At 50.6% G+C, this 15,655-nt stretch overlaps 1 protein-coding gene across 1 annotated transcript in view; it reads right to left on the minus strand.

Annotated features, from left to right (window-relative positions):
* NFIX (nuclear factor I X) overlaps positions 1-15,450 on the minus strand; it is a 70,037-nt gene extending 54,587 nt beyond the window's left edge. The window contains exons 1-2 of the mRNA XM_017895049.1: positions 15,066-15,450; positions 14,233-14,764 (exon numbers count right to left, since the gene is read on the minus strand). Coding sequence (XP_017750538.1) covers positions 14,233-14,764; positions 15,066-15,140 — 607 coding nt within the window. The 5' untranslated portion in view covers positions 15,141-15,450. The remainder of the gene's footprint in view (positions 1-14,232; positions 14,765-15,065) is intronic.
* Positions 15,451-15,655: the final 205 nt, after the last annotated feature.

The following is a 15,655-nucleotide window of genomic DNA, read 5'->3' on the forward strand; positions in this document are numbered from 1 at the left end:
TTCCCATCTGAAGGTAATTCAGTATTCAAAATGGGTTTATGGAGCCTATAAAACTATATGCTGGGCAAGAGACAGATGCAAAGGCGGATAAAACACGGTCCCAGCTCCAAGATTCCAACCTAAGAGAAACTACAAAACTGCATGCTAAGTATCACAGGGGAGCAAAATAAACTGGCTCCCAGCTGAGCCCAGGGCCAACTTGCATAGAAACGGGGCCTCACCCAGCAGATCGCTCCCTTCTGCAGCAGACTCTCCAAGGTCCCTGTTTTCCTGACAAGACACGTAAAGGCAAGACTTGCCACCATGGGGATGCACTGCCTCTCCCAGGGTGCACTGAGGAGGCTAACACATGCCTTCTGCCCCATTCACAGGCAAGGTAGCAGAGCTCAGGCTCCCCAGGGGCATTTCTGCAGCCGGAGCGCCTTGTTGAAGAGGAACACAATTCAAGAGGCCTTGCCAAGCCAGGCTGGCATCTGAGTAATTATATTAATGAATCTCTGAGTTACAAAATCTAATATTAGACAGTGGCTTCAGTACCATCATCCTCAGTTACTGTCCCACATGGCTGGGATCACTCCTGGGCAGCAGCACGGCTTGAACAGACCCTACACGCACGCATGTGTGTGTGTCTGTGTGTGCTGTTTAATTTAAAAGAAATGCATGTACTTGAAACTATGCCCAGAGATCTGTGTGCTGGGCCCACTTTGTAAACCACGATACCATAAATAAGTGAGAGAAATCTGGTCATTGTCCTCAGGGCAGGGGCCTCTGTCTTGGCCATATCTTTTGGGCTGGCAATATCCTGAGGATTATTGCTCCATGGAGCAATGGCCTTTGTGTTTGGAGCCAACACTGTTCCCCACAGAGTCCCCTTTGGCACAGCAGGCAGGACCTTGCATGCAGACCCTTGGGCTCTTCCTCCCCATCCATGCTTATTAACTGCCTCAATCTCAAGTCCAAACTCAGAAGTTGTGCCTGACACACACAAGGGGCAGCCCACAGCCCAGCTGATCCCCTGTCTCTGGCCAAATCTCTGGTGCAGACCAGACCACTGCGCCACCACCACCATCCTGGCCTTCATCTGTGGGCCCTGTCCGAGGCCAGCAGAAACGATGATCCAGTTGGCCACGCTATGCATGTGGTCAAGGCCAGAGGGCGCCAAGTCAACTGCAGCTAGGTAGTAAACTAAACAGGCAATAAAGGCAGGTGAAAAACAGTATCTGCTATGCTTTCATGATTACATTTCACATATGTTGGGCTAAACGGTAACTTCTATAAATGACATGAGAACACTTAGAACCTAGATTTCTGTAAACTCCATGTGCCAGAATAGGATTTGGCTCTCTTCTGCTCCTGCCTCATTTGTTTCATTTGGGAAGCTTCTTTGGGTGGCAGAGTCCAGCCCTGATCACTGGGTCTGGAAAACTGGCTTTTATGGAAGTGAGTTCTTACCCTGGGACTGATACGCTCAGGAAGCCACAGGAGCCGCAGTGGCCTATTCAGGTCTATATGGGAAGACTTGGCCTGAAAGGCAGGGAAAACAGGCAGGTTTTGCCTTTTAGAAACTCTTTGGTAGGCAATAAGGGATAGGTATTTGATGATTTTTCCATTCTTTTTAAAATAACAGATGAAGGATCCACACCAGTACCATACTGCCTGGCAGGGCTTGCTCTCAGCACTGTCTCACTTTGAAACGGCACTGTCTCAAAGGGTCTCTGAACTTTGAGACGGGAAAGACCCTCTCAGAAGCCACACGATTTCCTAGAAAAGGTTTCCAGGCCACAGAACCCTAAACGCAACCAATCAAAGCACAGAAAACAAGAGCTGCAAGAAATTCAGGAAGGCAGCCAAGCAGCCCACTCTGCTAGCAGAGGCAAGAGGCGTCCTAAGGAGAGACCACGCACAGCAGGGTCTGCTTATTCTCCCTCTAAGGCTGGGTTTCTCCACCTCCGCACTTGTGACGTTTGGGGGCGAGATGATTCTTTGTTCCTGGGGACTGTCATATGCACTAGACTCTTCCCACTAGATTCCAATAGCACCCTCCCCCCACAACTGTGACAACGAAAAGTGTTCACAGACATTGCCAAATGTTCCCTGCGGGACAAAATTGCCCTTGGTTGAAAACCACTGTTCTAGGGTGACCAACAATCCTGGTTTGCCGGAGACTGAGGGGTTTCCCAAGGTGAGGGACTGGGAAACTCTGAGCAAACCAGGACGAGCTGGTCATCCAGCCTTCTTCCAATCCCCTCATCTGCCAAAGGCAAATTTCCTCCTCTATGCTCAGGGCTCTGAAGACTAGTTCTTCCCCACCCTATATGAAGCAATCTCCCACACACCTAAAAAGATTATATCCCACCTCATAGTTTCTTCTGGGGCCAGAATACTATCCTTGTCTCCTCTTTCTTCCCCAGGCGCCATCTCTCAGCGCCATTACTTCCACGAGGCTCTCTGAGATCCGCATCAAATTGCTCACATATTTCTTAGATTACTAAGGCTGAAACTGGCCTAATATGTCTGGTAGAGGAAACGGTCATGTCCTGGGGAGGATGTGACCAGGCACAGAAGCAAGTGGCCCCAGAGCCCTGTAGAGGTCACCTGGGAGAGAGAAGGACAGGGAAGACCCTGTAGCTCCCCTCTTCTTCCTGACACACAGCCAAGGCTGGCAGAATCTGCTACACACGGGAAAGGGGACTTGAGACCCCCTAAAGATGAAAGAAAACGGAGTCTACTGCCTTGCTTCCGGTTGGGTCAAATACCCAAGGGCAGACGGCCTGTCTCACCCATTAAGGACTCTGCCCAGGGACCCCACCCTGTTCAGCCCCAGGCTTAGCACCCACCCCCGACTCAAGCTTCCTATCCATTTGCCTCCTCCCTTTAAAGGCCTTTCTTCACTTGGTCCCCCGGGAGCATTCCTGTTACTAAGGAAACAATGATGTCATGTGTCCGGGTGGGGCCGCAGGTCCCTCCTACCACCTCCTAACTAGGTACCATGCCCGCTGACGTCACTGCTCAGAAATTTATAGCCCAGCACGGGTATTTATAAGGTGGCTCTGGTGTGACCACATATTTGGTGTGGGGCTGGTGGCTATTTATAGCCAGAGGATATACACTTATTACACCCCCTGTCTGTATTCTGGGCCACCTGTTATATAACTGCCATTACGCAATAACGCCCATTATATAATAATTATGCGCTAATGGGGATATAATCTGCAGGCATAATAAGGACACACTCCCCAAGGGCTATACTCGGCTGGCCTCCTGCAGGTTGCCTCAGGGGATCTCCTGATCGTTCCACACAGCTCCGCCCAGTCCAGAAGAGTCACCAGGTGTCACCCTACTCTCGGCTGTCTGGAGAGCAGCCTTCTCCAGACTGACAGACCCAGCCGCAAAGCCCTCTCTGGATTCCTTCTCCATCTTGTCCGGTTTCTCATTTCCACAGCCCCACCCCTGGCCTGGAGAGGACGCTCTTCTTCCTCTGCCACTCTTCTCTCTGCTGTATCGTTAAGACCGAAACAAACAATTATGATGAAATAAATCCTGGAAGCATGACTGATGCTTCATCCCCTCATTTTAAGAAAGGAAGCCTCCTGGACACCCGGCCAGTTGGCGAAGGGTCTGCTCCATACGAAGGAGTGCCCTTGCCTTCCTAGAAGACTTCGGAAGTTGACTCCAGAGGCCAAGCCAGGTGCAGCCAAGCAGGATACTTCCCAGGGGCCCCTCCCTCCAGCTGCAGCCCCCTCAGCGGGGGTCTCTGGGCAGGCTGAGGCTTAGGCCCTGACTTCTGTGGTCGGAGTTACACCACCAGCAGGAATCCCCGAGAGTTGGATCCTAACCACTCAGACACCAGTACATGCCCTGCTGGTCACTCCTCCCAGGAATGACACACCGCAACTGTCACCTCAGGGAAAAGATGACAGGGACATTGGCTCTGCACTTGGGATGATGCGGGCGAGGGTACAAAAGGCAGGGGGTGGGAAGAGTTAAGACCACAATGGCACTTGACGGAGCCAATTCAATTAGCCCAAACATACCATCTGCTCTTAAAATAGATACCTCTATATTTAAAGGTTACTTGATATATGAATTGATGAAAACAATTCGAAGAACTGACATGGATCTGTGAAGTGAAGCTGTCTCAGGCACAGGACAGTAGTTTGGGGAACTTGTCTGTCTCTCACATTCTCTATTGTTTAAATTTTTACAAAGAATGTGTTTTACTATTATGATTTAAAAAAAAAAAAATCAAATCATTTAAAAAGAGTAGTACTAAGACCCAGACAACAGTTCTGGTCTCCGTGTCTCATGCTGTAGAAACAAACGTCTGCTGTTCTTTGGGGTCCGCTATGAGCCTGACAGGATCACCAGTTGCTGCACATGCCTGGGTCAGCCCAGTAGCAGATCCCCTGTCCCGTTCCCCAGATCAGCAGCCCCAGCACACAGAGACCACTACGCAAAAAATCAGAGAGGAATCACTCAGTAGCGGACTTGGAGGCAGGCTTACAGTTCCAGCCAGGGGGAAGTGAAAGGGGAAAGCCCCCAAACTGCTTCAGCCCAGGGCCCTGCTATCCGGAAAAATGAAAACAACACAGGACACACAGGAGCAGATGATGCTCAGAGGTTCAGTCGACATTCAACACAAGGTAAATGAGGACCTAAACTGGCGGTGAGGCAAGAGGTGAACGCAGGTGGCATTCTGTCTGAATCCCTGTTTCTTCCAGACCAGAGGTCCTCAACCGTGCATGATTCTGTTCCAAGGGAACTCTTAGAAATGTCTGGAGATATTTTTGGTTGTCACACCTTGGGTAGGGAGGTGCAACTGATTTCTAGTGGGTCAAGGCCAGAGATTCTGCTAAAACTCTACAATGTCCAGGACAGTCTCCCACGACACAGAATGGTCTCACTTGAATGTCAATAGTGCAGCAGTTGGGAAATGCTGCTCGAGGGGAGCTGATATCAACGGTGAGAGGTAAGCCTCTAATTAGCCATGGACACAGAGGAAAATCTAGAGTGGTAAGCCAGCCTCTCCCTGTTCCCAGCTCTAGTCATGCTAGGAGAGTTTTTATATACACAGCCTGAGAGTTTTCCAACTTTAAGAAAAGGGTAAAGGTGAGAGTCAATGTGAAGGAGTGAAAAAGGCAATGAGTAGCAGATTACTGTAAAACTTCCAGCGATCACCTGGTTAATTATGATAATTACATGCATTTTTATTTCAAACTGTGACTCCAAGGACACTCCCAGGAAAAGGGTGTGACAGTGCAAGGATCAGGAATCCCAAGGTCTAGCAGAACCTGCCTGGCCTCACACCTAGACTTCCTGCCCCCTCTACCTGCAAAGGTCAGGTGGGATCCCTCCCCCATGCTCCAGGGAGGTATGAAAAGAAGCAAAGCTGGCTGCAGCAGGGTGACAGCGTTCAGCCAACCTGGCCCCTGTCTATGCTAGACTCAGCCCGTCTATGCTAGCATGCTGCCTCTCGAGGTTGGAGGCAGGAATCCAGGGAGCCATGGCCTGCCAGGAGGGAGAGAGGCCAGTGTCAGGACAGGGCCAGGTGCCCATTCTCTGTTTCCACCCCACGTGCTCAGCCACTGGGGGAGCCCTCGAGCTGAGCCGCAAGCTGGGCTCTCTTCTAGAGCGCGACAGAGACCACAACGATGAAACTGGCTCCAACGGGGACCCATGAGGTTTTCTCTTCTGAGACTCTGCCAAAGCCAGTAATCCTGATGAAATTCAAGGAGCAGCGATGCCCTCAAAATGAGCTTGAGGTACTCAGTGACCTAGAACCCAGCCCCTTCTGCCGGAAACCCATCATGTGACCAGAGTCCCCCGACATCTCTGTATTTCGGGTCCCTCCTCTGTGCAGTAGATATAATAATACCTGCTCTGTCTATATCACTCAACCATTGTGAGGAGGAAATCAGCTCCAGGCACACTGAGAAGGCTCAGTCAGCTGACAAAACAAGCTAATTCCTCACTGTCTTTCAAGGTGCAGGTCAATCAGGTCGTCTTCTAGGAAGCCTCCCTGGTCCCCAGGTCTGGTTTGCTGATTCCTCACTATACACATTATACACGTCACCTGAGTGCATACACACCCAGCCAGGAGCACAGGTTTAAAACTAGAATAAGGGTGAGAATTCTGGCAATTAATACATAGAGAGGACTTAGCCTGGTGGTAAAGCCATAGAGGGCCTTCAATGGAAAAACGGAATTAAAGCAGGTGATAGAGACCAAGGGCATGCCCACAGGGGACAAGAAGTTGTTAGGAGCCTGGACAAACAGGTGCCCCTTAAGTTATTGGGTGTCCCCAAATAACAGCTAATAAGTGCCCTGTACTGGGGTGGTGGTGGCATGCCATGTCATTAGTAAGGCATCAGGAGTGAGAGAAGAACCAAGATGCCCCCTACTGATAGGCCATGGCAGCTGGTGGTGAAACAAGTCACTTGGGAGACAGACCCACAAAGGGCAGCCCCAGAATATTTTTTAAATCCCCAAAGAGCCAGGAAACAAGGTACGAGATACCTACTATAGACAAAGTAAGGAACTCAGGCACCCGGCGGGTAAGGTCCAGTCCAGCCAAACTTCCCCTCCCTAGGCCCTCTGCCTCCTGGGACCCTACTCTAACGCCAACAACCCTTAAACTCAAAAATGTTTAAAATGGCGACGGCGGCCTGCAGGGCCGGGCGTTTGTCGTGCTGTTTTCCACGGTGCCCTTGGTGCCAAGAAAAACCTATCATCAGAAATGCCATCAGCTATATTTATCTATCTCTCAGCCCCCCAGCCTCCTCCTCCCGTCTGCCAACCAGGCCCTGCGAGCCCCCCCTCACCCAGTGGGCACACTTCCCTGTTGCTGATGCCCGTGACCACCTGCCCAAGTCTCGGTCTGTGGCGCTCTCTTCCCAAGCCCTGACAATTAGGCCTCCACACGGGCATGTAAACCAGCAGGCTGCACCTCTTCTTACTGGGATGTAGGAATGTGCCCACATGTGTTAAGGTACGCACCCCAACAGGCACTGGTTTGGGTGCCTCTTGTTCCAAACCTTGGACAAGCGTGGCCTTCCATCTCTCTTCAGCCTCAACTCCCTACTCACCAGGGTCTCAGCAGCACTGACCTGCCCTCAAAGTCCAAAACAAGCTGTGGGCCCAGGTCCTCTGCACACCATTCCCAGGAAGACACCTAGCTGCTCTATAAACCTCTCACTCCCTCTCCCCCATTCTCTGATGTAGAGTGGGAAACCCCAACCTGTATTCTGAAGTATTGAGTCTCCAAGAAGTATGTATGCTAGTAGAATCCCCTTCAAAGGTGAAATCTGGGACAAAAAAGGAAAAATAACAAAGTTCACAACTGTGCAAATCCACAGCTGTGAAGAGTCCTCCTCGAAGGATGCAACACACAGGGGAATGTCATGTGCCAGACACCTCAGACCTTTCCTCTACCCAAGAGGCAGGGCTACCCTTAGGCCTAGCACATAAGATCTGCCCAAAGTGTTTGTAGGGTGAATCAATAACTATATTTAAACCCCTACACCTCCTCCTATCACCCTGGGAGCTCCACCCAACCCCCACTCCTACACTAGCCCTCTCTTCAGAAGGCTGCCGCTCAACTCCGAGCCCCCAACTCAGAAAGGAGTTCCAAGGAGCCAACTCCTCTGAGAATGAAGCAACCCAAATAAAAATTTTAAAACCCAGAAGCTCTTTCTCTCCTGCCCCCCTCCCCCTCCACTGGCAAATGAAAACAAACAAGAAATCAAAGAGGCCTTTTGTGCGAGCACCGCGCGCTGACACGGCTGGGGCCTTTGAAAAGACTTCTGAATCGGACACTGAAGGATAAAATAACTGAAGCGTGGCAGCTCCTGAGACAGAGGGGCGGGGTGGGGTGGGGCAGGACGGACAGGGCAAAGAGAAAAGGGGTGAGGAGGGAGTCACCTTCTTCCCTAGGCAGAAAGGGGGACATTCAGCTGTCCCCTCTCTGCTCAGCTGCTACAGGACACCAGAACAGAGGGAGAACGTAGCGCTTACCTCATTACCCCTCCTAACCCACTCTTGCTCTGGCATCCCAGGTCTCTGCAACACTAGAGGGTGGCCAAGAAGGACCTTGCCTCCCACTTCACAGCCCACTGTGAGCTATCCCACAAATAAGGTCCTTTGGGCCTTTCCTCCCCTCCAGCATGGGTCACTGCAGGTTCACGCCTATGCCTATGGGAAGAAGCCTTCTAGAAGATATCACGAGGCCTTTACCCAAAGCCTGCCGGGTACACGCAAGATTGTCTTATTCTTAGAGATCTAGGAACCCCCAGGCCAGGGCCTTACTCACAGTAAGTTGACTAAGTGTGCATTTCATGGATAAAGGGAATTCTACCATGCTTTGGAAGTGCCAAAAAGTAAACCAAGTTCTCAGGAAGTCCTTCTGCACGTCTGGACCCCAGGCCTCCTGCTGCAGAGTAGCCCTGTTTCCTCTGGGTCGGCAATAGAGCACAACTGGTCACCATGCCCATAATTATGGGATCAGGCCTCTAGGTCCCCTCTGGCTTGCTCACAGTCGGTGCTTTGCTCGCTCAAGCTCCGACAAAGGTGACTCTTTTTTCCCCTGCGCCACAGCCTCCAATTCAGTCAGCAGAGCAAGCACTCTACTGAGACACCCCCTGCATGTTGTAGGCAATGGGGGCTCTTGACTGGTTGGCTGGACAGCACTATGAACAAAAGGGACAAGAGCAGGTGGTCAAAGGAGTCTGAGAATGAGACCAAGCCCAAGCGTAAGGATTGGGTCTGCGCATTTCTGTTCTCCTCTTTGGGGTCATGCCCCCCTCTGAGGCCAGCCTGAGCCCCATCATTGTTCCACACCACCCAGACCCAGCACCCCAAGTTGTATTAACAGACACGAATGTCCGAAACAAAGGCGGCCTGGGCCAGCTTCACGGGTGTGCAACCTGCATGCCCCCCACGCTTGGTTAAATGCTCTAACTGATGTCATGCTGTAATTCCTAAAAATTTTGAACAAGGAGCCCCACATTTTCATTTTGCACTGAGCCCTGCACAGTATGTAGCTGGAAGGCCCTGAAAATCATGTAGCCACCATGGCTGGCTAGGATCTGATCATGCTTGGAGTTTCTGTGTTCAATTCTGAACACTCCAGTTTCAGAAATTTTATGAATCAGAGACACCAAAACAAACCAGAGGGCCTCCAGGAGGTGGTGACCAAAATGGCAAGGGCACTAGGAGCCATGTGAAATGTGGGAGGCATTAGGGACTGGTGATATTCAGGCTGGAGAGGAGACAGCTTTCTGGGGAGAAGGGTGGAAGGGAGACATAAATGCCTTTGATATTTCAAATGCTGTCCTGTTACAGAAAAATCAGCTTTCGCCTGGGTCCTCCCTTAAGAGAAAAGAAAGACCAATAAGTAAAGATGACAGAGAGTCACCCTTGGGCTCCCTAAATCATAACAATTGTTCCCAATCACAGCAGCTGCCGTCCTGTTATGTGCCAGTATCTTCACATATTAGCTGGTTTAATCCCTGGAACCATCCTATAAGCTAGACATGGAAGAATGGAAGAATTTTACAACCAAATCTGACCTTTGAATGACAGTGACACCTCTTCCGGGATGTTCTAAAGGGGACCCTACATTCGGTTAAAAGATAATCTGTAGATCCTGCTAATTTTAGGCGTCAGTTCCATGGCCCCACGGTCTTTGTCAGCCCTGGCACCAGATGGCGCTGCCTCAAAGATGCAGACCAGTGGCATTTCTGGGCCTCGAAAAAGGAGGCAATGGATGAGGCGGCACAGGGTCCACGGTGGGGGTGGGCCCAGAGAAAGTGGCGGGTGCTCCTGTGGACCCTCCCACATACTAGCCCCAGAGCCAACAGTTGGGTCGGGCATCCAGCAAAGGCTTGGGGGACCTCGCTGGCACCAGCCCTGTCTTGGCAGTATGGACACAGCTGAACAATGCCTTTCACCACCAAGGAAGGACGTGGATGGGCAGTCCTCCCTCAGACCTGAAAATTAGTGCTTGCTACAAAGCCCCAAGCCCTAAACTAAAGTGCCAAAACCAGGAAGCTCTGATACCTGAGAAGGCAACCCCACAGGTGAAAAAGTTCACTCAGACAAATCTTCAGGGTCTAACCCATTCCCTGCGACAGGTAAGGCCAAGCTCAGCTGTCCCGGGACCTGAAGGAAGGGTGGGAAGGCCGAATCTGCTCTCAGAGCACCACACTCACTGAATCACCCGGAGTAGCGCAGCCTGCAGGGTCCAGCTGAGGAAACCCCACAGGACAAACAACTTGGTTCCTTCAACGACAACAATGACAACTGCCAGAAAAGAAACAAAGACTAAGGAAGAGGGAGAGGAGAAGGACCACCTAGAGATTATGATGAGTCTTTAGAGACTGATCAACCCATCGCAATGCAGGACCGACCCTATCTGGATCCTGATTCAAACAAACTATAAAAAAATAATTAAGTGATAATTAGGGAAATGTGAACATTAGCCAGGTTTCTGATGATACTAAAAAAAAAAATGCTAAATTTTAATGGGTATAACAGTGGTATTGTGGTTCAGTTTTTCAAGAGTCCTTATCTTTAGAGATGTGCACAAAAACATTTACAGATGAAAAGCTATAATGCCTGGATCTTCTAAATAACTCAGCGTGGGCGGGCAGTTGGGAGGATGGTTGAATTGAGATTGGCCGTGATCTGGCGATTGCTGGCACTAGTGGTGTGTGCACAGGGGTTCCTTCTGTGTGGGAAGCTCTCCATCATTAAAGAGTTTAGATAAAGAAAAGAGCCACCACTCAAATACCTGGACTTTGTGGGGATTCCGCTGCAGGCCCACGGGAGGGATCTGACAGGGAGATGCTGACAGTTCCATTTGCTCAAGTATTTTATTAGTTTTGGATTTTTTTTTCTTTCCTAGAACCAAGGTTTAGGTGTCAGGAAAGGTCTGAAGGCACTGGTTCACCTTCAGGGTGCTGCAGAAACTTTGGAAATGGTCTAGCAGCAGTTCTAGGCCAGCTCGGCCATCCTTTCTCACACAAGCAGAGGTCTCTTTCCTGGCCGCCCTAGCTAACCCGTCCCCAGACACCTGTTCTGGGATACCCACTTTGAATGGAAGGATATTACCAGGAAATGGATACCCTCCTCCCCAAGGCAGTGCTTTCTGACCCTGCCCTGCTTCAACCTCCCTTCCTAAATACAGACAAACATACAGAGAGACTTCTTCCCAGCAGGAAGGCCAGCCTCATGGCAGGCTTTTGGACCTAGTATTCTGTATTTGGACCCAGTATTCTGGGAGTGGAGTTTTGACGCCAAACACACGTCCTTTAATCCCTCTCAAATGTGTCAACTCTTGAAGCTTCATCTGGGATATAACAAGGGCCCAGCAAGGCCATGGGTGACAATGGCACCTGGGGGCAAAACCACACCCCCACATTTGCCACCACATCAATGTTACTGTCATCAAACCCAGGATCCCCAGCTCAGCCCAGATCTGGCTCTTCAGCCCTGTCTTAAGAGAAGGAAAAACACTTCTTTCAGAGTCCAAAGCCTGTGCCATCCCAGCCCCTGTCCCCAGTTTATCATCCTGGAAGGAAGGAGCAAGTGGCAGCTCTGCTGAGTGTGTCTGACAGGCATGGGCATGAAGAAAGTGGTACCCACAGATCGATGCTGTTTGGTGGCTCAGCCACAGAAGACATTTTCTAGCAAAGTGGGCCAGCTCAAGGAGGAAGTCATGCCTGTTCTGCTCCATCTCAAGACCACTCAACCCAACTCCAAAGAGGAACAAGTGATACAGCCCACTGGTGGCCCGAGCTGCACCAACTCGCCCCAACTCACTTCAGGAAGGCAAGCTCAAACTAAAGCAATTCCAGTGAGAAAAATCCTACCTTCACTGAAATTATCTGGAATCTAGGGCCTGAATAATATAAAATACACCCTTAGTTCCCTACTCTGCTTTGGAGAGGAGACTCGGCCTCAGCCCCAGCCCAGAGCAGTGGCCTCGGCTACATGGAATGGGGTATGAATTCGCTCATATTCCTGGGTGAATGATCTCATAAGCTGGCAGGGAGGCATGGGGGGCCTTTCTTCTGGCCAGGAAACGGTCTCCTTCCTCACATACTTTTCATCCTACCTTAGCCCCACGCTGGCAGCAGTCAAGAATTTGGCCTAAAATAAAAGAGGCCAGGGAAACAACTCGGCTACAAGGATCCAGTCAGAGAGCGGGGTTGAAGGAAGCCAGCTCAGAGGAAGACGAATGTTGATTTTCATCTTAGATGCTCTTGAGCCCCTGGTTCTAAAATTGGAAGGTGCAGAATCCCCTTGTGCAGGAGTATCTGATGGCCACACTGGTAAGCTCGGGGCTCCGAGCCTTCTGCAAGCCACCAGCCACCTCCAATACTACCAGGCACACACCCTCCTACTCTGGCTTGCTGTATAGACAGAGAATGAGGGGATAACTTTTTTTTCCCTCTTAGTCTCTTTTCCAAAAAAAAAAAAAGACAAAAGAAAATATTCAAGATGAAGGGAGGTGGAATGACTGGCACCTGGCCTTCTGCATGACGGGTCACGATGGTCACACAGGGCCGGGTGCAGGCCTAGAAAGATCTACAGAAGTAGGTAGGGACTTGGGGGGTGAGAGTGTTGTCTCCTGCTTCTAACCAGCTACCAAAGCAACCTCTCAGGACAAGAATTCCAATATCACCTTCTCCTCTCCACAGTTCTCCAACATATAAACTCAGGGCACTCTAGTCTAGATTACATTCCTGACGCAGTGCTGAAAGCACCCCCAAACCCGAATTTTATTTCTGGATCCAGTGATATCATTCCTCCCAACTTCCCAAACAGGCAAGGGGGTGACCACAGCCATTGTGAATTGCTTTTCTTTTTTGTGAATGAACAGGAAGGAAGACACAGAGACACACACTCGCGGGAAACAACCTTTGCGAGAGTTGAAGTTAAGCCACATTCTCTCACATTCGCATAAAGAGAGGAAAAAGGGAAATGAAGGGGAAAAAATACTGGAATGGTGGAAAGGAAACACACACACACACACACACACACAGAGAAAGGTTTGGTAGCCCTCTCATTACAAGTTGGTTGGGCATAATGTAAACACACTTCTGCCTTGCTTAATCACAGAGTGCCGCCCGTTTAGGTTTCAAAGGCGGCAGTAAATTGGGCGTAGCTGAGTGGAGGCTAAAAATTAACCAGCCATCTCTGTTTCAATTTGTAAGAAAACAAAAGCGGAAAGAAATTATAAAAAGGGAAAGGGTAAGGGAAAAAAAAGGAACAGAGGAGGAGAACTAAACCACCCTAACCCAAAATGCAGGGTAAAACTGGAAAAGCGAAGAGGAGAAGCAGAACTACTTGGAACACAAAAGGAAAAGGAGATTTTACAGAGTTTTTTTTGTTTGTTTGTTTGTTTGTTTGCTTAAGACCTCTTCCACAGCAGCGCTGCTCCCTGCCGTGCTTGTGCCCTGAGAAAGCCTCTCTGCTCCCCAGCAGAGTGCCAGGGCTGTGGGCATCCATCCTGAGGCCTTGCCACTTTAGCTGAAATAAGGAGAAGGGAAAGAGCTCAAGGAATCTCGTGCTTGTTTTCACTCTCTATGAAATCAAATTACTTTCATACTCTCTGACAGCCAAATCCCAGCCAAACAGCTCCCGCCTGAGTATTTAGGCTGCAGAATCTGCCCACTACTGTCTTCTCTCCTCTTTTCTGTTCATTCAGTCTCATATCCCGGGGTTTCACATGCCCCTTCTCTCCACCAAACTCCTGCCCATCCCGCTTGTACCAAACCCAGTTTTTCCTGGGACTGGAGGTGAAGCTGCAGGAAAACTAGTACCTGCTCCTCAATACTTCTTCTGACTCATTTTAATACGAGCAACTATTGGTGTGCTGTTATTGTTGTTCATCTCAAACTCTCACCATCATGGATAATTCTGGGGGCATCATGTCCCCAATCCTAAGACCTGCAGCATCTTTCTGATCAGATAAGTCCTCCAACGATGGAAATGCACAAAGTCAATAACATGGCCAGGGAGCAGAGGAGGAAGAATGGAGCAGGCTAGGGGAGACAGAAGATAGGAAAAAGGAAAAGGGCCCATAGAACGTGTTGCAGGCCAGGCAGGACGGGCATAGACCAGTTAGGCCTCCGGCGAGTTATCGCTTGGAAATTAGAGAACAATAAACAGAACAAATGCCAGCAAGTAAAATAAAATGAGGGGGAAAAATGGTTGAGAACGACCTACCCGGAGTGTGGACAAAGTAAGCCAGATAAAGATCCAGTTCTTTGATTGTGACTCCAATGTGATGTGGCTGGACGCACAGGCCGGGGTTCGAGCACTGAGGCGACTTGTAGAGCCGCTCCCCATCAGTACTTTCCAGGGGGATCCCCTTAAACAAAATCACCATGACCAGGTCCAGCCGCCACACCTTGTCAGCCTGGCGCAGGCAGTCAATCCGCCGGATCTTGCCCTTCTGGTCGGGGTTGGAGAGCACGCAGCAGGGGGGCTTCTTGCCCGTGATGGTCAGCACGAAGTCCTCGCGGAACTCGGGCCGGATGTCCTTGCGCAGCTTGGCCAGCAGCCGGGATGCCCACTTCTGCTTGATCTCGGGCTTCTCGCCCAGCAGCTCGTCCTTCACCGCCCGCTCCTCGTCCTTCGACATCCGCTTTTCATGCTTCTTGAAGTACTTGCGCTTCCGCGCCTGCAGGTTGAACCAGGTGTAGGAGAAAGCGCGGACGTGAGGCAGCAGTGCCTCGATGAACGGGTGGAACTCATCCTGCAGGCGGCAAGCCGGGAGCATGCGGGGCGAGGGAGGACGGGAGGAGGGGAAGACGGGATGAGGGGGAAAGAGAGAAGGAGAAAAGCAGCGTTAGAAGGGGGGGCACAAGGAAAACCGCCTTCTCCTCCTCCTCCCTCCCCCCAACAATTTTCTCTTGCAATTGTTCTACAAAAGTGTGGTTTGAAGCCACCACCAGCTTCGCCAGCCACTTGCTCCCATCTCAGCCTCAGCAGCCAGACAGAGGCACCGGGAGCCTGTACACACACCTATTCTCTCTCTCTCTCCCTCACTCACTCACACACACGCGCACAGACAACGTTGCCGTCCACACACACACGCTGCTGGTATCCCCGCCAGGCTCTGTCGCGCCCATGACATCTCCATGTTCTATCGCAGCCGTGAACTCCTGTCAGCTCGCCCCGGCGCAATGTCCGTCTGCACAGACGCCCGTGGACGCACACGCGGGGGCGTGCGGGGCCGCCTCTGGTCCCCGACACCGGTCGATTTTTGGCCGCCCCCAAGAAGAGAGAAAATGACATCCACGAGCAAGCGAGTGAGGAAACAGATCAGGCTTCCCTCTCCCCAGGCTGTTTTCATTTTCTTTTCTCCTGATCCAGTTGGAACATCCACCCCAGCATTTTTTAATCAGACCTAAATCCTAAATATGTGATTTCAGCTTTGTTATCGACACCAATACTAATGTTAATCACAGTAATAATGAACAAAACACTTCTTGTTAGCACAAATAAGGTGCTTGTCTCGGCCACATTAGGGTTAAAAGCTACGTGGGTCTTCCTGCGACCCCTTCCCCAGCCTCCCACAACCCCTTTACCCTCTTTCCCACTCAGTCAGGTGACAGAAGGATGGGCTCTCTCGGTTTTGTTTGTT

The sequence above is a fragment of the Rhinopithecus bieti genome, unplaced genomic scaffold, assembly GCF_001698545.2.
Source record: "Rhinopithecus bieti isolate Rb0 unplaced genomic scaffold, ASM169854v2 scaffold_26199, whole genome shotgun sequence".
NCBI lineage: Eukaryota > Metazoa > Chordata > Mammalia > Primates > Cercopithecidae > Rhinopithecus > Rhinopithecus bieti.